The 25,304-nt window shown below is 41.3% G+C and overlaps 1 protein-coding gene across 2 annotated transcripts in view; it reads right to left on the bottom strand.

Annotated features, from left to right (window-relative positions):
• nova2 (NOVA alternative splicing regulator 2) overlaps positions 1-25,304 on the bottom strand; it is an 85,315-nt gene that overhangs the window by 20,243 nt on the left and 39,768 nt on the right. The window contains exons 1-2 of one of the 2 annotated variants that reach the window (XM_028574601.1): positions 5,877-5,941; positions 3,300-3,466 (exon numbers count right to left, since the gene is read on the bottom strand). In XM_028574601.1, coding sequence (XP_028430402.1) covers positions 3,300-3,380 — 81 coding nt within the window. In that variant the 5' untranslated portion in view covers positions 3,381-3,466; positions 5,877-5,941. Of the gene's footprint in view, positions 1-3,299; positions 3,467-5,876; positions 5,942-25,304 lie in introns of those variants that run through there. The other variant, XM_028574600.1, reaches the window with a different exon arrangement.

Genomic DNA, 25,304 nt, shown 5'->3' with positions numbered 1-25,304 from the left:
TAGATTAGTGTCTGTACAGTACTGCAGCATGTTGCTGAAGCAGGAAAACAAAAGTATTTAAACGACATAAATTGAATTTAGATGTAACAAGTTACTTTTTGAGGTTGTGTCATTAAATGTGTTGATAATTATCTTATTATTATATTTCTTTCAGAAATGTTGATGTATATATGCTTATGGTTGCATTAGCTCAAATACAACATTTTATGAACATTTTTCTGTTTTCCTCAAATACACAAAACTTTGGGGTTTTTGCTAGAACTTGAAATCGGTTTCTTTGGGTTTGATCGATGCTCGGCTGCATTAACTGTCTTGGAGAGGTCGGGGCATCTGTGTGTCCAGCGGGGTTAGTGTTGGTGGAGGAGGTTATTTTGGTGTGGGGGTTTCTTTTTTGTGCCTATAAACATGTGTGCATCTGTGTGTCGTCAAATGCTGCACAAATCCATTTAGTCGCCTCTCCGACATGGTATAAATAGACTAAAGAGTAACAGGGGGATTCACCCTCTATTATGAGTGTCTAAATATCAGCAGCTATTAGCCTGCTCGTCTCCCCGCGGCTGCTCGCCTCGTTCAAAACAGCATTACTCAACTGTCAGTCAGCCTAAGGCTCAGACGCTCATGAGCAGAAGATACAAACTGAATAAGGTAAAAAACACATGTTGAGGGTGGTACTTTTAGTTCTGTTAAGGGAAAAGTTCGCCTTTTTTGTACGTCTGCGTACGTATACGCTTCCTGGCTGAGAGATAGATGAAAAGAGTAATATCATTCTCAAATGAAGCTACCGCGAGCAGCTGGATAGCTTAGCTAAAACTAAGAAAGAAAACAGAGCCATAATCTACCTACCAGCACCTGTACAGCTCAATAATTTATAAAAAAATTATAAAAGTTATATCCCATATGTTAAATCTGTGTAAGGGTAAAACAACAATTCACCATGTTACAGGGGTGATGTGCTGCACACATCTTCTGGCTCTGAGCAGTGGGCTAACTTCTTGGATTTTCCACTGGTTGCCAGGCAACTACAACCAGAGTTTTGTGTGGAGAAACTTAACTGATCTGCACAGAGACCTGGCTGAGGTGGTTGAGCCACACTTATGGGATGACCTGCAGTGCCGATTACAAGCCAGTCCTCGTCGGCCAAGAACGGCGATCGACCTCACTGAAGCTCTTGTGGTTGAATGGGATTCTCAGGAAGGCGATGTGAAACAATTCCCTAAAGCTGTAATATTTGGGGGTGCACATACTTTTGGCCATACCATCCCAGCCTGACAAGAATAAAATGTAGAGAATTTTCTTGGGCATTAAAATCAGAACGAGACGAGACTTTGCAGACACAAATGAACAAGACACCATACAGTATGTGCAAATACAAATCATTACTGTTTTCAGCGTGAGCCTTAAAAAGCCTGTTCGAGTTTAACTCTGCAGAGCATGTGTGGGCTGGAGGATTGAGTGGAGAGTATCTCTCTCTGTGTGTGTGTGTGTGTGTGTGTGTGTGTGTGTGTGTGTGTGTGTGTGTGTGTACCAGGGTATTGATTAATTATGCATAAAACTCTCCTCATAACTGCACCTTAGAATTGTGTACTCTGCAAAAAAAAACTATCTCTAGGGGCTGTGTGTGTGTGTGTGTGTGTGTGTGTGTGTGTGTGTGTGTGTGTGTGTGTGTGTGTGTGTGTGTGTGTGTGTGTGTGTGTGTGTCATGCGAGTGTGTGAGCGTACACAAGTCGGATAACTATAATTATTCACAACTAAGGCATTGCCATCCTTCCTCTCCCCCGCTGCCAAATTCTGCTTATGACAGAGAATGAAAAATCTCAGCAGGAGAGAACATACGCAACACTAATGCAACACCAGAGCTCAGATATGAGGAGGAAACACAGAAACTTCTGGCGACATATAAAAATGTTTTCACTTTCATTAGAATTTTTCACTCTGCAGCATACGCCATCTTTTCATTTTATGTAATGCGAGTGTAACTGTGTGTGTGTGTGTGTGTGTGTGTGCGTGCGTGCCCACAGGCCTGGTCAAATGCATCGTCTAGCAGGTCTGAACAGTCAATAGAGGGAAACAATGCCAGACCTGATTAATCAATAGGGAGCAATCATGAAGAGAGAATGATGATAATCACTTAAACAGATTGGGATCATAATCAATGGCTGCACTAATTGTCCTCCATTACACAGCTGGTATTGGCACCCACATTTAGCTGCACAATCAGCAGTGAAATGAACTTCATGTGAACTAAATTAAACAAAGTTTCTGGACAAACACCAACTTTGTGAAATCATTCATCAAAAGTTTCTGCTGTCTTTGAAAACAGCTGAAACATGACGTGTGCAAAGACAGCTAGTGGAACATTAGCTGATGCTCAAAGGGTGGGACTTCGGCTCTCTATAATGTTTTAATTACATTACACAGCATTCAGATTTTTTTACTACACTACTACACTCATATGGGTTTTGATCTATATTGAAATCCTGATTATTTACCACATTATTCATAATTTTAGGGACAAAACATTGTTATTGCACCTTAACATTCAAATAAACAAAGCACTGCTGTCACTTCCATCTTGTGCTACATTACTACTACTACAACTGGTTGAATGGATGTTTAGGGTTCTGGTCCACGTGTGTGTGTGTGTGTGTGTGTGTGTGTGTGTGTGTGTGTGTGTGTGTGTGTGTGTGTGTGTGTGTGTGTGGTGTGGCAGCCAGCAATTCATGTCATATGTGGAGTTTAAACATTCATACCTCACACTCTGCATCCTGTCTGAGTGGATGTCATCTCTCTCTCTCTCTCTCTCTCTCTCTCTCTCTCTCTCTCTCTCTTCCCCCCTCTCTATTTGTTATCTTCTCTTCTCTTCTCTCCTTCCTCCCCACCCTTTTTCCTGTTTTCTTCCCATGTCTTCTTTTCTCCCTCGCCCTTTCTTTATGTCTCTTTTTTTCAAGTCGTGTCTCCCTGATGCTCCTTTCCCCCGTATTTTTTAATTGTTCATTCCCTTTCTCTCTCCTTCCGCCGTCTGTTTACATGGTCGCAGGTCGCTTTTCCTTTTTTCTGCCTCATTCACTTTCACTCAAACAGAAAATCACAACTCGACCACAGAAACGCACAGTTTGACGTTCCAAAGGCAAACACTTCTCTCACTCCCTTCCTCACACACCCCTTCAACCGAGGCACAGCTGGCACACACACACACACACACACACACACACACACACACACACACACACACGTTGTAGGGATAGCCTCAGTTGCTCTGGGTTTTCATGGAATAGAATAGAAGAGACAGTGGGACTGACCTGTTTGACGCGGTCGGGGTTGACGGTGGTCTGTGGCTGCAGGATGCTGACAGGCTCTGTCTTCTGGGTGCTCTGAGGCATCTCCCTCACCTTCTCAGCAATGAAGTCATGGACACCGTTCAGCGCCTCCACCGTCCCCTGGATCAGACACACCCGCTCTGTCGTCCCTGCACACACACCCACACAGACAAGACAGGTCAGTGCATGAGTTTAAACTGATGGCAATCCCTTTTTGGAGGACATACAAAGAGCTCATTGTAAGCAACAGGGGGAACAAATAATACCAGCATGTTTTCAACTGCTGAAATATTCACGAGTGCTTGTAAAGTCTTTTGTAACTCAGACAAATAATTGAATATTATTTATTTTCCAAATTGTTGTCACTTTGATGAATTAATGTGTTTCCTGTGTCCAGGCATGTCATGGAGCTGCTGCACTGCCAGAAATGAAGCATGAAGAATAATTCTGTACTTCTTTATCAACGTGCCAAGTGATTTATTCCATTCATGTTTTCTTATGTACAAATTCATAAAAATGTTTCCACAGGTTGACGGAAACTCCCGAAGGGGAGGGTAAAAGTTTGATGTTGTGATATGCTGTCCCAATTCTGATTTGAACACTCAGAATTTTCGATTTTCATCACTTGTATGTGCAGTTGAATGGAAATGAAATTACTCACACTTATTTTCAAAGAATAAAAACTGGGAGATAAGAAAATATACCAGGAAGCTCTAATGATCCCTGCTGGGAAATGACACTGCTGCAGCAGCAAGAAATAACAACAAAGAGAAAAAAACAACAACACTGAATTATCTAAAAATGTAACCGAAGTGGAGGAAAAGGAACATATATATATATATATATATATATATATATATATATATATATATACACTTCCTTTTCTTCCATAAACACAACGATTTTGGCCGTTACACAGTTGAACAAAAAACATGTCTAAATCAGACAGAGATAAAGCAGATGACACAAAGTCAGTCTGGAGTTAGCTCAAGCTAAATCTCATTCTGTAAATGAGGATGAGAAAGAAATAGTCATTCTTGACCTCACATGTAGAATGCAACATTCAGAAAAGATCAGAGTTCATATTCCCACTGCATCTACTCGTGAACATGTCAGTACCATTCAGTTTCCAGGACCTCGTCCAATCAGGAAATAAACTCCCCGCTCGCATGAAAAATAAAACATGCTGCTATGATTTCCAAACTTCTGCTTCGGTTTGGGCAGAAACATGTGTGTAAGCACTAACAACTGGATCTTTCAGATGTATATCAGCTCCAAATAAACTGGCTAAACCCTATTACACAAATCAAGGAGCCGTGGAGGTTCCTAGGATTTACGCTCCACTCCTTCAGCAGGAGAAACCTGGATTTATGTTCACCGAGAAAACACAGGAAATATGGGAAACATATGAGAGATCAGCTATATGTTGCATTTGCTAGTTTGAGTGTGTGTGCGTGTATGACTATTCTATACCGTATGTTGTAGCTTATTCTTACTTCTTGTTTCTGATTTTACCGAGGAAAAGTGCCCAGACACCCATTGTTTACATTACTGGAAACTAAGCGATGGAATTGGTGATCATTTATAAAGAGTGCAGTCTGTCTCTCTGCTTACATACATTTGAAATATGAAAAATCTGAAACACTAGGTTTTGACGTTTGCATCAACAAAAGATGAACAGTGTAGTCCTTTCAATACAAAGTCCCCAAATGTTTGAGGACTAAAAGGAATTGGTCATTCAAAAATAATAAAAAAAAAGGGCTACAAGCATTTCGATGTTCACACAATGTGCATGTGAACTTCCTAATCACATTTCCAGCCAGTGTTTAGAGGTTTAGATGTTGTTCTATGCATGTTCCAGGCAGCAGTTGGTTTCCATTCATCAGGTCTGTTTTAATTTCTGTCAAAATAATCGTTGTGTAGTAATGTAGTTTAAGTGCCGGTTGAATCAAAAAGTCTGTACTGCATTACCTCAATGATAGTGAGTCACTGTAAAGAATGCAATCGTACACGACTCCAGCAAGCTTAAACAGTGTGATCAATTGTTCTCATACTTACATAATGAATGAAACCAGTGGCCGCATGTCGCAAAATCATTAGCTGCGTTGTAAAATATATGTAACTTGTTGAATATGCAAAACCACAAGTGTGGCGCGAAACAGCTGGAATTCTGCGGTCCAACCTCAGATTGAGGGTTTCAAGCCAAAACAATGACAAAAGTCATTCGCTTCATGCTTTATGAGACCACTGTTTATGAAAAGGTTGCAGGTCAATTCTCTAAGAGAAATATTACATCAGTGTTGGATCCAGAGAGTAGGGCCAGTGTTGACAGACAGACAGACAGACAGACAGACAGACAGAAAATCTAGGCCAATGCAAAGCCTCTCAGTCCTCTTCAACTCAAAAACACACTGAAAGTAAATCTCAGTTTGGTTGTCTCTCTCTCGCTCTCTCTCTCTCACCCTTTTGGCATTTATCCTCTCTCTCTTTCTTTTCCCTTTCCATTTCACTCTCCCTCACTCTTCTTTCCTTCTTCCCTCTCTAACTTGCATTATCTACCTTTCCATTTCCTCCTCTTCCTCTCCCTCTTCCATCCCTCTCTCGCTTGAATCCAGCATTTAGTGGGATCTGCTCTTATCTCGGCTCAGCAGCGTGTCAGTTAACGCTTCCTGTCTCCTCCCTCTCCCTGCATTGTTGGACTGGCTCGGTTTGGCCCAGCTCGGCCCTCTGTGTCTGCACTGGAAGCAGAGGGATTGAGGGAATGAGGGATAAAAGCTGTACAGTATGTGTCTATGTGAAGGTTTGAAACTGATGGTACATGATTTCGTAAGGGCAGAGACTTCCAGAAGCCAAATTAAAGACCTTTTGTATGCCTGGAATTTGATTCCAGACCAGTTTAGCTCATACAATTCAACAACAACCAAAGCAGACTGAAGGGTCCAATTGAGTTATGAAAGTAAAAAGATACAGGGATACATAAAATTGATTGTCAGTGGAGGTCAAATACATGTTTTGCATTAATCAAAGTTTTGCACAAAAAAAACACAAATGGTGAAAATTTTCTTTCTCATGACTGAATTTAGGATATCTTTAATCATTTTAACGGCTTGAGGATTCATGCACACCCTGTAGACAAAGAGTTGAGTGTGTATGGGGTGGAAGTGTTGAAACAACAGAGGCTAAAAATAAAACACACACAGCACATTCAGGCATTTGCAACATTTGGCTACCTGGCTATGCTGGACCTCTGTAACGCCTGTTAGCATTACAGTCATATTAACTCTTATTCCTATTTTTACAGTCCGTTGACAACAGTGACAAACGTTCTCTGCTGACAGCAGCCGACAAATAACACAAACTAGATAGTTAGCATTAGATTAGATTAGAACGCTTTGCTGGTGAACATTTCAGCCTCATTCTGCATTTAATTCAGCATTAATGAGACACAGTGTGTGTGTGTGTGTGTGTGTGTGTGTGTGCGTGTGAGCTGATACTGAGGAAACTGGGCTTCGCCTCTTCCTGACAGCTGGTGCCCTCTGGGTAATCTGGACTTGTCCAATCACAAGCAAGGATTAGCAGGCCATTGTCTTGGCATGATTGTCTTTATTTGTAGCTTGTGATTTTGTGTGTGTGTGTGTGTGTGTGTGTGTGTGTGTGTGTGTGACGAGTGTGATTGTAGCAGTAAAGGCCACTCTGTCAGTGGAGATCATATTGTAGCCGCTGTACAGCTGTGCCGCTGCAGCAGAGACCTCATTTCATTACAACATATTTGCTTAAAGATCAATTAATATTCATATAATACAAAACGTGATTGAAACCTTATATCATGAGTACATTAAGGCAGTATTGTGGTACATCCAGGTGTTGCAGTGGTAACGTTCCTGCAGTATTTTACGTCAGCTTGCTGTCCTGATGTCTTCTTTATCACGCAGCAAACACACACAGACTCACAGTCACAGACGTGCACACCAAACCAGCGGCAACACAATAGAATTCACACATTCCTTAGGGATCGAGAATCAGCTCTGTTGGCAGTAACTTCAGTACTGGTCCCACTGGTGCAAGACATCACTGTGTGTGTGTGTGTGTGTGTGTGTGTGTGTGTGTGTGTGTGATGTGTGTGTGATTTTTGCATTTCCCCTTGTAAAATGAACATCATCATTATTTGACATTTTAACGGATGGAAGCTTTTTTCCAAGCTTCCAAGGTGCTGCAGCTGCTGAAGCAATATCTGTTCAGTGTTGTTAAGACTACTTTATATAACAAATTTATGAGACATGCTTAATGTGACTTGTGTAGAAACAGAACATAGCAGGCAGAACAACAATATATTGTATTCAGACAACTCGTTCCTTTTTTTCCACTGCAGGAAAACAACAAACAACAACAAACAACAACAAACAACAACAAAAGTAGTCATGGGTTTTGCTTTACTCTAATTTACTTCTTTTTTTTTTATTCTAGCCCTGATTTGTCAAGAAAATGTGCGGTTACATTGCAACAAGGATTACTACAATGAACACAAAACTAGAACTGCTTTTGCAACAACAACAACAACAACAACAACAGCAGGCCGATACTACTGAAATGTGCATTTCAAATAACCATGTTAAAGTCCTGATAGACATTTTTGGGAAGGAAATAGAAAAAAGGGAAACAAACAAACTAGAGTTTATAACAGTGTTTGGGGAAAATTGAAGATGCTCTACAGGGCTACATGATATAAGGAAACAACACAACAATGAAACAAGATTCTTAACAAAATGAATGGCCACAGCATACAATGTGGATCAAACTACAAAAGAGTCCCGGTTTGTAAAAGATAGTGAAAAAAATGCAAAGAAATGAGCTCCAAAGTCTCACACGTTTTTGAATATGGTAATGCTAATTTTCAGGTCAAAATGTTGTTCAGTTTCTGAGAGGAAACGCCTACGATGGTGCCAGTAAGGGACTTATAATGGGAGGCGTTAAACTTCCACTGAATCACAGATATCAATCAAATCTATTCAGTCGTGTTACTGTGATACAGCTTCGGTAATTACCAGGCAAATGTTTAATAAATACAGCTTACTGTATACGCTGCTGCTACTGATGCGGTTTGCAGTGTCACGCTGGACAAAGCTGCAGCGATGAGTACAAAAAGTACAAGAGGTTCAATTACTGGAGCTTCTTCTTTCAATCAAAGGAGGATGAGGATTGAAAATGAAAAGCAAGAGTCTGGGAAATTCATACCAGACGGGAACTTCGGTTTCCCAATTTCCACAGTGACCAAATGACCCAACACCACTTTGTTGAATGCTACACACTCATCATCATCATCATCATGAGCCAGGCTGAGGACCCTGGCAGTTGTTTTTATTAAAGTCTAACAGGCATGACTCACTCCTTCCTCCTCCTCTGCTCTCCTCCTCTTCCTCCTCCTCCTCTCCCTGATGACCAGAGAGGCACCGGAGAGGCACCGGAGGCAGCAGACAGAAAGCAAAGCGAGCTGCTTCTCCTCTGATTTCTGACTCACAGTAACACACGGCAACATGTGCACGCTTAGTATGACCGTGCATACTGATGCTGCTGGATAAAATCCGGGATGAGCGACAATAGAATGTCCCTCGATGCTAAAAAACGAACACGGAGAGCCACATGGGAACAACGTCAGGAATCTAAGAAACTTGGGAGGGGACACATTCACCCTCTGCTGCTAAAAGCATAAAAAAAAACTTCCGAGAGGAAGAAGAGAAGGAAGACTAGGGCCACGTTCAGCCCCGACAAAACGTAGCAACACGTTTTTTTACACTGAAACGGGGGGTGCGTTGAACATCCTGTTGTGTGCTCAAGCGCTCTGCCTTTTTTATTACCACGAGTTTACATGAACGTCTCTGCTGATTGGGTATCACCTGTGACACAGCCAATAAACGAGAGACACACCCACCGTTCAGAGAAAACGTATCTCAAAGCCGTTGCACACCGTTCCAATATTAGTACTTTTACATAAAGGGCAACTATTATATAGCATTTTCAGGATTATACTTGCATTTTGTGTTTGTACTAGAACATGTTTACATGTACAGTAAAGTGAGTGGAATTTGGGGAGAAATGACCAGTATTGGCCGAGATTACAGCTATGTCGCGTGAGCATGTAGCTACTTAATAGTTAGCCGTATGCTAACGTTAGATTGTAGTGGAACGAAGCAGCACTTTCTACCGTCAAAGGGTAGATAAAGGCTTCTGAACCAAACACTACCCAATTGGACACGTTTCAGCAGTAACACGACCTGGAAGAAGGGGAGAATTTAACAACATTGGCAGCCAAGGAGACATTGTTTACTGCTGTTAGCCATGTAGTTACATGGGACAATGCTAACACCGCAGTGGCTTAAAAAAACTATTCCAGTCCAGCCTACTTGGAGCAGATGACCAATCACAGAAGGCCGGCTTAAAGTTGCGTAACACTTAGCCGAGAGTAGAAAAAACTGTTGAAACCGGAGCGTTCAGAATAGTTGGAAATCTCAATGTTTTAGCACACAGGGATTTGTCGAAAATATGTTATTTGAAGTTTTGGCCACGTTCAACATGAAAATCCAACATCCAATTATATATCCAATATACCTAGTATAACATTGTAGATATGACAGAAAACAAGGAAAAGCATAATATTTGACCTTTCAGTAAAGGATCTGAATACTTCTTCCACCACTGAGTAAGATGTATAATGTTTGTTTTGTTTGGAGTGAATATGGTTTGTGCAAACAAAATCTCAAAGAAGGGACAGAAAACCTTTTGTTACAATACAAGCCAGTGACTCAACAACAGCAGACTAAGAGGAGTCAAACTGTCCTGTGGAGTAAATACTCAACAGTGGTCGGTGTGACCCCACACTAGCCGCTGCAGCGATGTAGTTACAGTGACTCCTCACTGTAAAGATGACTCAGTTTCTCTCGGCAGTCAACCAGCAGCCATGATTCACTCCCTTCAGCCGGGGGTGGAGAGAGCTGGCCGCTCTGGGCTACCGTAGCTGACAATAAAGGCACATAACACTGCCCTGAAAAGTCACACCAGCTTCTAGTGATTTAAAGCTTAAGGGCGTAACTTTTTGATATTAATGAACGTCCGTTACATTCAAGCCGTTGCCAAATGAGTTGCTACAAAGCTAATTAAGACTATCAGCTCCACACAACTCTCTCTGGATTTCTCAGTATGGCTATGTTCAGAAGATTGGGTCGTCTGGCAACTTTTGCGCACAGAAGCTCTTCTGAAGAATCCATCATGTTTTTTTAATCCTCCTTGTCCTCCTTGGCTACTAGTAACTGCATGGAGGAGGTGGTGCAGGGAATTTTCTCAGCTCAGGTTTAGAGACTTCAAATTTAAAACAGAAAGCTAACAAAGCTAAAGTACTGTCTTAATGTAATCATTCGTCCAATCACATAGTACATAATACTGTCAAGCTAATTTATTGTAATGTTTTTATACATTAGTTCTACAATGTTTTGTATCATAATGTATGTATATCTTTGCAAGGATGTTATTTATTTATAAAAAGTCCTGATCCAGTAAATCAAAAAATAAAATGAGGCAAGAGATTTGAGGGTTGACAGGCTGCAGCTACAAACTGGGTCACTGAGGATTATTTGATGAAAATAGATTTACAGGCCATGATGTGCAAATTCTGTGCCTTTACTCAACAAAGTCCATGAATGACCTGAAGAAATGTGATTCCTTCCTGGTTTACTAATGGGGGATTTTCAGCTCATACACCCACTAAAGACCTAAACAATCTGGTTTCCACTACAGTTGGGCTGGAAACCACCAGCTAGTGTGTATATTGTGTGAAACAAATATATTCTGGTAAAAGCCGGCAAAGGGACCCATTAGTAAAAAAAAAATCACACTTTTTCCCTTGAGAGTCCTTTATAGATCCCTGCAGGGCTGTAGTCAAGTCCACCTTTGTCGAGTCCAAGACAAGTCCAACGCCAGGAATAATCGAGACCGAGTCCAAAAAAGTTTGAGTCCAAGTCAAGACCGAGTCCAAATGAGAGACGGTCAAGATCGTACAAAGAAAGGGTCAAATTAGGCCACATTATTTACTTAAAATGTTAATGTTCCCTTTCTTGAACTTATTACTAAAGAAATTATAGTACAAAGTGCTCACTGACATTGTGTTTGTGGCCAAAATCGAAATCATTGATACCTGAAGATTAATGTATTATGCAGCCAGGTGTATACCAGGCGACCAATCACGATGCCTGTTCAAGGTGGATTTTGAATTAAACTAATACCTGTTTTCTGAACAAGCGCACATCATCAATGGTTGTGTTTTGAAGGAGGAAGTTACTTTAGAACAAAAGCATATAGTGCTGGACTCGCTTGAGACCAACTAGAATAATTGGCGAGTCCAATGGGACAAGTCCGAGTCCAAATACCAACGAGTCCAAGACGAGTCCGAGACAACAGAAAAGAGTCCAGGCTCGAGTGCAACAGCCCTGAATCCCTGACGTTCCCTGTCAGAAGTGATGTTCTCAAACTTTTTTAACATTTGAGAAATATCAGCAGAGCCGACGGGAAAGAAGACACAGGATGTGACAGCATCGCCAGAGGTATTGTGTTCACAGGTACATGATGTTCACCCCCTGCTGCGAGATGTACAGCTTTTTCACTTCCAGCATCAGTCTGATGGAAATAACATCAGCAGGAGAGAGAAAGAGAACTGATAGAAACGGATAGAGAGGTTCACACGACTTCTGTCACATCCGAAAGCATCAAGCGACGGAGAAGGGGAGAAGGAAAGACAGGAATGGACGGAAATTCAGAGAGGGAGCGGCAGATCGGTACAGAGTGATGATAGTAATGTGAAAATGGAGTGACACCGGAGAAAGAGGGAGACAAACAGAGACGAGCAGAGAGACAGACTGACAGACTGGAATTCAAAGAGAGAAACCTATGTGAAACCTGTCACAACAGAGTAACGTCAGAAAAACAGAGAAGAATGGAGACACCAAAGACCGATTCGGCAGGATGTATGCAGAAATGTGGACAGGGAAACCTGAAGGATAGGCCGATACATGTATTGTGGGACATACGAGACAGCTATGTAGATGCCTTTTAATCAACAATTGTAGGCGAAAATATTTTACTGTATCTCAAAGATGTATTTCTCTAAAATCGAGGGCAAAAGCTGTCTTGCTTTTAAGTTTTTAAGCCTAGAATTTATGATTCACCCAAACAACTTTTACAGTCACAAGGCTTTTATAAGGGATCTGAAGTTTCTCATATTTAATTTTTTCACCAACAACATACATGTTTGTTATAATCTCTGCCAGGGAGGTTATGTTTGTGGCTTGGTTCCGTCATTTTGTCAGTCTGTTGGTTTGTCTCTTGGTTTTTATTGTTTGTCAGCAGGATTACGGAAAGCCTACTGGCCCAATTTTCATGAAACTTGGCGGAAGGCTGTAGCATGGGCCAAGGGAAAAACCCATTAGATTTTAAGAGTGGATCAAAATCACGAGGCAGATACACAAATTATTTTTCATGTCAGTTACGTAACACTGCGGGATAGGGCATTTGGGCTGCATTCATGTGTGTTGGAATAATCGGAAAAATAGGAAATCGGAAAAGACTTCCGAACTGCAATAACATAGGGCATGCCTTGTATATTTATTTTGTCTTTCATTCTTCTTCTTGTTTTTCTTCCTCTCTTTCTACTGATTTATTCTGTGCTTCTAGACAGACAGATATTCATGTCAAAAGCCGAAACTGAGAGTGGGACAAAGACCGAAGGATACGTTGAAATACAGAAAACATTATGTTGATAAAGGTTACATCCAGGCATAGAGAGAGAGATAACTATAATTTAAAAGAAATGTTTTTTTTTAATCCATCTTAAAATATAAAATACCCTCCAAGGTTCCATCCGAGCTGATTGGAAGCGCAGTGAGACGTGGCGGCTGGTTTAATGTAAGCTCATTAAACAGATCTCCTTAGGCTGCGGATAAACTCACGGTTAACTGGCTACCTTTGATCAGATCTGTTGGATTAGCCGGCTGTTAGAGGTGCAGCTCAACACCTTGCTGTTCCGGTTGTTTTAAAGAGTTTATAAATTGGTTTATAGGACTACAGTACATGGAGGAACAGAGAGAGGACAACAGACAGAAGGGAACTGACTAAAGCCAAAGATCATCTGTTCTTCAGAGTCTCATGAAGATTCCACTATGAGGGGGAATATGTGGCGGATATTTCAATTTCACTTGCTTGTCTCATGAAAAGGTTTACTTAAGAGTTGGTTTATATCCACGACGTTCCACTTCCGGGACTGTTCAGTTGTCGGTGGAAATTCCGCCGGATTTCACTCTTTTCAGGCCGGATGTCCGTCACCTTCTGTCTTCTTTGTGGAATTTTAAACTCCAGTGGATTTATGAGGACTATGGTTAACTGCTCCTCAGATCTCTGCAGGGTAAATCCAGACAGCTAGCTAGAATATCCGTCCAATGGGAGTTTACTGTTGCATGACTAAAACAACTTTTGAACGTACACAAAACAAGTTCCTTCCCTTATTTTGCAGCGGCACCGTGGTTCCGTACGGCGTATAGCGCCACCCAAGACGATTGTGATTGGCTTATAGAAATGCCAATAAACCACATCACTTTTTCGCCCATCCTGTAATGCTGTGTAGGCCCTCCTCCGCAGCGCTGTGGAGGAAGTTCTGGCAAAGCGAGACTATTTAAGAGTTGAGTTTAAAAACCAATTAGAAAATCTTTTCCCAGCACTAAAAACTTAACAAAAGGTGGAGTATGCCCTTGTTTTGGCCTTCTGGAATCAGTATTGATACACATACACATGCAATCATTTCAAATACAAGTTCATTAAAATGATGTCCGCCAAAGGATATTATTACCATGATAAACCAATATCCATCCATTATTAGGCCCGAAACAGGATTCATTTTCCTCAACAACAAAGCGACAAGTGAGCTTTATCAGCTACATACAATGTTTCATCATGTCTCTTGAAATTACTGTGAGACTACACTGGTTCATTCCGATTGTAAAAGGAGTTTATTTCCTGTTTTGTGTCGCAGAGCAACAAAGAACAATTCCCGCAAGAAGACATTATGTGGAACCACATACAAATGTAGGTGTAAGGCCTGACAATCATCTCTCATCTATAGTTGTTTGTCAACTGTACCTATACTTATGTCTTAAAATGAATGTGCTAATAATTCATTGATGTTTCAGTGCTACGTGTCGTACCTCTAAATCCACAAATACTGACCTAATATCTCCTTCTGTCACACGACAAAGAGCCCTTTTCAACCTTCTCTTACTCCACATTAAAAGGGCCTCGGCATCTCTGCACAATGGCCCCTCATAATGCGGAAAAAAAGCACTGACGACAACCAATAGGCCTCTGTCAGTGAGAGACGAATGGATTAATTGACTGACAACCCAATAAGCCAATGGAAATGACTGTACAGACCTCAGTATCCAATTAAAAAGGCTTTATGGCCTAATAAGCAGGCCCAGCTGTGGAGACAAAAGCAGAGCCGGTTGACCGCACAGACAGATGGATGGATGAAGAGAGAGAAACAAGAAAAGAGAGAAAGTGTCATTTTTTCTTATCAGACAGATAGATAGATAGATAAAGATAGATAGATAGATAGATAGATAGATATTTGTTGCATAATTACTGCTGCAAAGTTTGGCCTGCAACTGTAAAGCAGCGGAGGAGGCGGTCAGTCTCCCCGTGACTGATCCTGCTCAGTTACCTTGGCAACTGACAGACACCCCCCCCACACCCCACAACCATGCATACACACTCTAACACATAGACTTGCACAATTGTGAATATACACCGAACACACACTCTTTCATGCAGCTGGGCAGCTGTTGGTGATGTCATGAGTTGTTATTCAGAAAAGGAGGGAGAGCATGACTGCATGTGCTGATGTAATCAGGAGCAGTAAGGAAACTTGGACCTGTTCGCCCGCTGCAGCCGACCAAGTCCTCATCAAAAAGAGATAGGAGGGAGAGGAAGGGATAGAGGGAAATATGGAAGGAAAGATGGAAAAAGGAAGGATGGGAAGATGGAAGAATGAAAAGGGAAAAGAGAAAAATTGTAACAAAGAGCAGAATGAACAGAACGAAAGGAAATTCAAGAAAGGATATGTGGCAGAAAAGAAGGAAGGAAGCAAGGCAAAAATGTAAACAAGAAAGCAAACAAGAGAAAAAGAAGGAAAGACATCAGAGCCTGGTGCAACACTGCAGCTTATGTGGATGAAAATGTGATGGTTGCTTTGTAATGAGCTGGCACAGAGTTCAGCTTGTCTCCCCCGAGTGCTACAGGGCTGTAATACACACTCTCCCACTGGCTTCCACATCATTTACACCAGACAAAATCATGGTCAATTAGGAAAAACCTATTAAATCCTGGAGTTACGGTGCTCAGCTGGCATGGGATGCTGCTTTTACTGGTCTTTACTGACTTTAAAAACAATAAGACGGGGAAAATTTAAACTTTTAGTTTTAATGCACACTCCATGTGGGTCCTTCACAGTGTTTAAGGGTAACGAGTAACCAGAAGCACAAAGTACCCATACTCAAAAAGTAGCCTACCCTTATAGGCCTACCTCTCAATCCCCAAAATTACTGTGAGAAGCTCCACAAAGAATCGGCGTCTCCAAAAGTAAGTAAAAGAGTTCCACAAAACCCGCAATGAGTCAAAAAGGAAGTATTTGTGGTAATTGTGCCACAAAAACTGCCCCAAACATTATCACAACAAACCTGCAACCTCCACAAAAGACCAATACACCACAAAATACAACAACATATCCTAGAATTTGTGTAAAAGCTCTTAATTTGAATATGTTTATACTTTAAGATTGCAGGACCTAGATAATCATTTTGATTCAGTTTTTTTTATCGGAATAAAACAGATGTTTGTGTGACTTGTAACCTAGCAAAATACATCATTTTGCTAATAATGATAGCATGCATTTCTATAGCGCCTTTCAGGGGACCCCAGGGTGTTTTAAGAACATGTTTCCTGGTGGAACATGTGCTCACAGAGCTGTGTTTAACGTTCCTGTTATCCGTCATTTCCTGTTTCCTCTTTCTGTTTTCCCTCTGCTCTCTTCTCCTCATGTTATTTTTTGAATCACTTTTAAAAGCAGCACCAGGGACAGTAAAAACATGGTTTCCTGTCAGCCTCCCCTCCCTCCATCGCTCTCTCTCTCTCTCTCCCTCTCTCAGTGTTTCTGCTCACTCACTCTCCCTGTCTCTTCTCCTCTCCTCTCCTCCCCCCTTTCCTCCCTCTCCTCCTTTATCTGTCTCGAGGTCCGACAGTGACAGAGCACTCGGTGAAAACAATAAGGCAACTCTCTCTAAAGAATAACAAAAGAAAGTGGAAGAAAAGGCAGGAATTCCTCCACTGTGATGTAATGCTTTTCACTTGGAGAGTCCTGCTGTTCTCCATCTAGTCTCCACCTCCATGTCCTTCACTCCTCCAACCCACAAAGTCCCTTTGCTGGGGAGCTGCACCAAAATCCACTTCTTTCATCCACATTTTAAGCTATCTGGAAGGAATATCACATTTCAGAAGGAACAGTTCGAAAACGATACTAAAATCGATTTAATATTTCTGGGAAATACATGGTGAACATTTTCAAATGATGAATGTATTATTGTAGTAAACAAATGGAGCTCTTATTGCATGTCAGAGAGTCCTTTAATGGCTGGAACACTGGCTGTGTTAGGATTTGAACTCGTGAACTTTCTCTTTACAGGAAACTTTCTTTACTTCCTGACTTATTCCCAACTTCTTGTTCAAATACATGCGCTATTTTCAACATATTTATATGTTTAGTTTATACCTTCTGCTGTTTAGCAGTAGTTCCGGATTCGGAAAAAACAGCCTTTTCTCACCATTTCTCTGCACTATCCACCCTCTGTTCAGCTCTCCTCCCCTGTTTCCCATCACCCCCCCCCCCCCCCCCCCCCACTCCCTCCCTCTCTTTTCTTGTCTTTCTTTCTTTGGCAGCAGGATTGGTGCTGCCCAAGTGACCTGACCCATGCTGAGCAAACAGCTTAAAAAGATGCCATGACCTCCTCTACCTCTCCTCGCTCTTCCTCTCGCACCTCAATTGTCTGTGTAATCTCCTACCACCGCTTCCACATCTTAAACCATTTCGCTTCTTCTTCCTCCTCCTCCTCGTCCTCCTCATTTCTCTCCCTCTCTCTCTTTCCATCACTCCGTTGAACCTGCTGTCACATTCATCTGAACGCTGCCAGCCTGCCCTCAGCAACAAATAGAAAACAAAATAAAATAAAGTAGAGAGAAAAACAATAGGAGCTCAGGAACAGTTTGACCATTTCAGACAATTACAGAGAAAAAAAGCTGTTGCAGAAGAAAAACCCCACTGAAACCCTAACCCCTTCAAATAAGTTAGTGGAGCCCGAACCGAAGTCTGGAATTGGTTGATTTGTTTGACTTACAGTCAGACCTTTTTTTTCTGACAGTACTACTTAAATGGTTCAGTTGTAAACCATAAACCATTGTTTACATTCCATTATATGTAAGTCATTATTATATTACAGTGGCGTTCTATTAAAAGGATACAAGTGAGTTTCTTCAAATTGAAATATTTCCATAATAGCAAAGCAGCAAATATAATATATTTAATTCAAATGCATTTTGCTGCAGTGCAGTGGATAATGGGTATGAACCCTTCTTAACTATTACTGTAAGAGTGAGGGTTAGTAACAAGCAAACAATAACTTTTACATTTCCGTTCGATCCTTTTCCTTAGTAATGAAACACAATAGCACAGAAACAATCAACAAACATGATTTTATCTCTTAGTAGGACATTATAATATATCCCCTGGAGACTTACCCTAAAATGACCCATAATTCCCCTTTTTACTAAAAGCAACGTGGGCAAATGTCAACAACCTGGCGACAGTAAATTATGATCATTTTGATTCCTTCATGAAACCGTCGTTTTTTATTCAAACTCAACTCTGAATACGATAAATGCAACGGAGGAGAAGCTGAACAGCGTAACTATTCCCCACAGGTGTAACAAAATGTTACCAACAGGACACAGTAAGTGATGAGAACAGACAGCTGTAAGAATGTGCTCCACTGGGTCTTCCCCATGGACCAAACACACACACACACACACACACACACACACACACACACACACACACACACACACACACACACACACACACACACACACACACACACACAAACAAAGACAAACAGGCCCAAACAAGCGCATATACTGACTATTACATATTACTACATATTACTGACTGAATGTCATGGAACTCTACACAAGAACACATTTATGGAAAGAACGCAGACACACTCGCACACACTCAGCGAACTCTCTAGAAAGTCTCACTATGTAACCACAGACAACTATATATACACACACCTAATCACCCGCATTCTCATCTGTCTTCTACACACACACACACACACACACACACACACAGCTCGTTTGTGTCCTCGGAGGGCCTGCGTGGTAACTGGACCTCGTGTGAATTCTTGGTCGACCCAAACGAGTTCTGATTTTACTCACACCCTCTCTCTCTCTCTCTCTTTCTCTAGCTCTCTCTCTCTCTCTATCTCACACACACACACACACACACACACACACCACACACACGCGTAGACATAAGCACAAATGCAGACTTCTCTGTCAAACACATACACTAAATGACCGTCACTGATGAAGTGGCAGAAGAGAGAGCATTTCTTGCTTTCCTCTCTCTCTTTCTGACCCCATGCAGGCCCCTTCTCTCCTCCAGTTATGTCTTTTCATTTCTATTTTCTTTCTTTCTTTTTTTGCGCTCTTCTTTCTGTTTCTGTATGCCTTCATCATTCTCTTTCTTCTGCTGCTTAATTCTACTTCTTCTGTAAATCAGGAGCGTACAACTTAGTTTAATGCGCTCATGTTCGTGTTTCCACTGCATCTGAAGAACCGAGAAGATTAAGCAAATTAGACTGATAAGGGATTGTGTTTGAGACATAATTTCTGGACATGACAAGAACACAACCGCAGAGTCACTGTGTTGATCTTTGTAATTTAATGCTTTTTTTCTTTCTTTTTTTTAGGCTCAACAACTCTCTTTGTTCACTCCTTTTAAGACTAGACAGAAAGTTGGCTTCGGAGTTGTCAACTTAACATCAATAACATTACAGGAAATTCCCATTTCTGGTCTCAAAATTGGCATTCGTGACAACCAGTCCTTACTAGACTATGAATGAACACTCTACACAAAGTCTCAACGTTTGGTATGACCAATCAGCCCAGTGTAAAGTCTACTCTGGGCCATCAGAAAGTCTGACCTCGGGAGCTTTTCGGGGTTTACTAACCAAGACTGGAAACAAGTTCCTGCAGTAGAAATGAAGGTAAAGTTCTTGAGTTCCTAAGGAATAATACTTCTGAGTATGTGCGTGTGTGTGTGTGTGTGTGTGTGTGTGTTTGGCTTTCATGGCATCATGTACAGTACACACATTTTAATCATTAATTTATGTCCACATGAAGAAAAATACACATACATACACTCACACAGACACACACTCCAGCTCTAATACTCTCTGTCTTCAACTCGTTGAGCGTTATCTCCCTTTTTGGTATCTGGTGTTGCACAACTGCCTTGATTGAGCCACACCTGTCTTCTTGACCAACACACACACACACACACACACACACACACACACACACACACACACACACACACACACACACACACACACACAAACACACACCTCTTCTTCTCTTCTTACCCACCCTACCCTGCGTCCCAAAGCCTCAAAGTTATCTAAACATTCCCCTCCAACCTCTGCTCTAGTGTATGTCTGTGGTCTGTCTGTGTGTATAGCCTACACACGTGTTTTGTTCTTGTGTGTCTATGGACACATTTGTTATTTCAGGGCCTAAAGCCAAACTGTGTGTTCATTTTTATATTTTTGTCTTATTAGTATGCGTATATCTGTCTATCTTTGGATTGTGTGTGTGTGTGTGTTTTTTTATGTGTGTGTGTGTGTGTGTGTGTGTGTGTGTGTGTGTGTGCCTGACTGTATGATGTGGACAGTGTCAGCTGGCCTAAGCCTCCTTGTCCCCACCCTCTTATAGCCTCAAATCCCCCCAAATCCATCTCTGTTCCCCATGTGACTACAACTGCCCCTTCACCCCGTCAGCTGCCCCAACACTGCTGTCAGCCTCTCTCCCTCGCTCACACGCACACACGCACACACACACACACACACACACACACACACACACACACACACACACACACACACACACACACACACACACACACACCTTTTTTCCGTCATCATGTCTCTGCCCTCTTGAGACCATTTCCTCTCTCTTAGTTGGAAGATCATTTACAGATTGAGGTTTTAGTCCCACACATATTACTCCTCATTGGCTGGCGTTAAGCCCCAGTGGTCAGATCCAAAGAAAAGATAAAGACGTCTTACAAACTCCACTTTGTAACGTAGGTTTTTACTCAAAAATTCATAGTGTCTAAGCCTCTGTCGAAATATCCCTCTAAAATCGGTGGATTGCCCCTCTGAAAAACATTGCTTTTTGTAGTGTGGTTAAGTGTGGTGTTGATGAACACCAAAGTGTCCCACAATGCAACAGGAAACTATTATATATATATATATATATATATATATATATATATATATATATATTATAAAATTAAAAAAATGTAAATATATTATAGTACGTCATTGTAGTAAATACATGTTTCACATTTGTTCACATGGTAAAGAAAGAAGAGAATACTGTCACATCTCTCTTTCTCTCTCACTCTCTCTCTTGCTCTCTCTCTTTTTCTCTCTCTCTCTAGAGAGAGTCACAAGTTTTAGGACTTGAGACTTGCTTGATAAACATTCATAAAAGACTCGACTTGACTTTGACTTGATATTCGTGACTTGAGACTCGACTTAGACTTGAGTCAAATGACTTGAAATGACTTGACTTTCTGTTTATTTCTGATACTGAGGAGGAGTTAACTTTACGATTTTAGAAAATCCATATAAAGATGAGAAAATCTGATTAGGTGATCTGATTAGGTGCTGTTGCATGCGCGGCCTGCAGTAAATGAGACTGGCAGTTACGGCTAGTAACTTAACGTCATGGATCCCTCTGCACTGAAAATAATCAAATTTGGCTATAAGGATTACACATCTGACCAGGCAAAGAAGAAACGAACGTCAGTTTGCAAAGTGTGCAGTACAAAAATTTCCGACACAACCACCACCATGTTGAATTTCATCAGACACTTCAAATCCCAAAAGGAAAGGTAAATTATGAAGTCAGCCTAATCTTTTTAGCTAACGCTACCATACCATACTTCTGATTGGACTAAAATACGTAAAATGGCAATGTGAAATGTATTCTTGTCTAAGAATTATCCTGATTTATATGCTATCAAAAACATTGACATTGCAATGGCAACGTAAAGCATAAGCCGCTCTCTCTCTTTCCCGCCTTCCCTCTGAAACCCGTCCCTATCCCGTAATTTACAGTAGCAGTAACAGCAGTCAGTAAGTAAACTGTCAGCAATCCAGACAAGACATTTTTAGCTTCATATATTAGACTAAAGTGTAATATGTATTAATATATATAATATGTATTAAGTGTATTAATATATATAGCATTGAGAGTCCTCAAACCTTAACATAGTAGCTCAATGTAGCTCTGGTGTTGTGCCGTCGGGCATATCAAAATTTCGACTGTAGCCTCATCTGATTGATTAGCTATTTTTCCCCAATTTGGGCTGATATAGGGTTGCCAACTCAGGCTGGGCTCCAGTGAGATGACGGGTGGCTGTCTTTCACCCACCACATATTCACCACACACAGCATGTAGAGACTGATGCTTAGAGGAGGTAGGCAACGCACACACATGCAGACTTAAGTATGTTTGTGAATAAAACTAGGCACACACACACACACACACACACACACACACACACACACACACACACACACACACACACACACACACACACACACACACACAGATACAGTATGTAGTCGTCAGTGTGTCGAGTGGAGGGAAACTGAGCTGCTTTATAAGAATACTTGCCTCACTTCCCTCGCTCTGTCTGTTTGAACCCAATCCTCCATACAATCCTCTCTCCCCTTAACACCCAACACCCATATTGTGACATCACATGTGCCATGCAGCAGGCTAATGGAGGCCCTAAATCTGGTAAAGTCAGTGCCCTGCTCCGCTTAGTGAGTTTTACTGGACCACATAATAATGAGAAGAAATGTCTCAGTCTGGCTTCCACTGAAGGAAGCAACAAATAGCTGCCTCTACTTTCCAAAGTCAACATCCATAAAGCAGTTTTAAAGGCCAGTTCTGTACATTTTCAAACTCATACATTTGCTGTATATTGACATACTGTAAAGCAGGGGTTTTCAACATTTTTTGGGGAAAGGACCCCTAAGCTAAATAAAGAGACAAGCAAGGACCCCTACTACATATATATTGTATACAATTGAGTTGCATAATAAAATGGACCTACAATAACGTGTCAAGCCTTTACACATACCTTTTTACGGTGCCCTATAATACTAAGATTCTATTTACATATTCATATATCATCATGAAAAGCACACCGATCATATAAAAGATGACTTCTTTCTAAAGTTGCATTATGTAGCCTATTCATCTTATAGTAACATAAACAAACGTGAGCACACAGACAGAGAAAGAAAGTACAATGAGGGGAACACAGTCTCTCACCCCCACATGCCTGCTTGTGATTGGCTGCATCACCGTATGATGTATTCTATTCTACAGGGAACCAAAGAGGGCTGTTTAACAGCTCATGGCACGTGGATCAGGGTTTGACCCCTCTGAATACACACACACACACACACACACACACACACACACACACACACACAACATTTACTCAACAAAGCTCGTCAACCATGGAGACCAGCATGCCTGGTCTTTTACATCATCATCACCATCATACACAATCTGGTCCCCATTTGTTACAGCTGGGACTGTAGAGTGTGTGTGAGTGTGTGTGCATGTCTCTGAGTATGTTTTTGTGAGATCATGTATGTGTGTGTGTGTGTGTGTGTGTGTGTGTGTGTGTGTGTGTGTGTGTGAGCTGGGACTTGGCTCTACACTTAGGACACGTTGCCTGAGAAAGTGAAAACTGTGCAGAGCCTCACACACCAAAACATCCTTAACTACATTTGAACCCAGCCGCCCGAGAATCTACACTCAAATACACAAACTTTTCTTCCAACATGACTTAAATCCCCAGTGGAAAAGCAAATAAAACTCTTTGGCTGAGGTGGAGGACTCATACTGTAACCCTAACCCAACTTTTACACTGTGAGAAACTTGATTAACAAGAGAGCCGAAGTGGGATTGTTTCCTTTCCGTCTGTGTGAACAGAGGAATCTGAGCCAAAGTGGGGACCGTTTAGGGAGACTGTTGGTCAAGAAAAGTTGTTTCTTGACTTTTATCAGATGTTGTATCATGTCACCAACAATAGTTTTGACTGGCGAGAGCGAAATGAAGGTGAAAGCTTCTGTTCAGTTTCAATTTCTCTCTAAAATAAAGAATAAGAAGCCGTGTCACCTTCTTTGATCCTGTTCAGTTAACAGCACTTTACAAACTGTTGTCTAAATTAATTATTCAGAGTAAGCTGTAATTAAAAGCTTACATAGTTAATTACTGAAGGCTTGAGAAGAGTTTTGTTCTTACATACATTTGCCACATCCTGATATATCAAGATCAAGAAATATCAATATTGATGACACAATATGATGCTATCATGTTATGATTTTATGGAATGTCATTATTGCCAAGTCTATGAAACAGCAAACTACCTATTTATACTATTACTTCACTCCACCAACTGACTTAAAGCTGTAAATGTATTACAGTAATCCTTCATCTTAAAAAAAAGTGTTCAACTGCTTTTATAATATATTTTTTAAGTTTGAGAACAAGAACAGTTTCTTCTGCAGTGGAGCCGAACGGACAAACCGTAACACAAAACCTCCGGAGAAACAGCGCCAGGTCACAGTGTGCACCCTCTGACAGCTGAGCAGAATATATAAAAAAAATGTGAATTTACAGACTGGAAACCTTTAAAGTGCACCGACAATCTTAGTGAGAGTAATAGAGGTGATTCATTCTGCTTCTGTTTGTTCATCAGATCCATGTTTTACCTTAAAAGGGCTAGATCAGGACGAGGAAGGGAGAGGTAGAAGGTCAGACTCCAGTGTGTGTGTGTGTGTGTGTGTGTGTGTGTGTGTGTGTGTGTGTGTGTGTGTGTGTGTGTGTGTGTGTGTGTGTGTGTGTGTGCAGACTTGATAAAACATGATGGACATGTCTGTAATTAGAGATAATTGACAAGTTTCTGATGGCGATAGAAGCTCTCTGTCTCTGTCTGTCTCTCTCTCTCTCTCTCTCTCTCTCTCTCTCTCAGTGTTGTGTGGAAGTAGGCGGAAGAAAGTGGCAATTAACAATCAGCTAAAACACTAATTAGCTCCCTCTCTCTCAGTCTATCGACATGCCCCGCTCTCTACAAAGTATCAGAGCGGCTGTGAGTGTGTGAGCGCGTATCTGCAGATTTTTGCATGTGTGCAATGTGCACAATGTATTTATTTGAGTGTGTGTGCACTGTAATGTGTGTGTGTGTGTGTGTGTGTGTGTGTGTGTGTGTGTGTGTGTGTGTGTGTGTGTGTGTGTGTGTGTGCGTGCGCGCGGGTGGGGATGAGGGTGGGGTCTGACTGGAAGTGTGACCTCATCTTTATTAATGACAACCATATGGAACATGATTGCATGATTTACAGCTCGACGTAGAAAACAACAGACGACTGCAGGCTGGAGGAAGATGAAGCAGAGTTTTACAGAATGTGGCTTAAGTTTATTGATTAGGTGACACACATGAAAGAATTGACAACTGTTGGAAAACATTCTGGC

Source organism: Perca flavescens, chromosome 3 (genome assembly GCF_004354835.1).
Source record: "Perca flavescens isolate YP-PL-M2 chromosome 3, PFLA_1.0, whole genome shotgun sequence".
In the NCBI taxonomy this organism is placed as follows: domain Eukaryota; kingdom Metazoa; phylum Chordata; class Actinopteri; order Perciformes; family Percidae; genus Perca; species Perca flavescens.
This window is presented reverse-complemented; position numbering and strand designations above follow the sequence as displayed.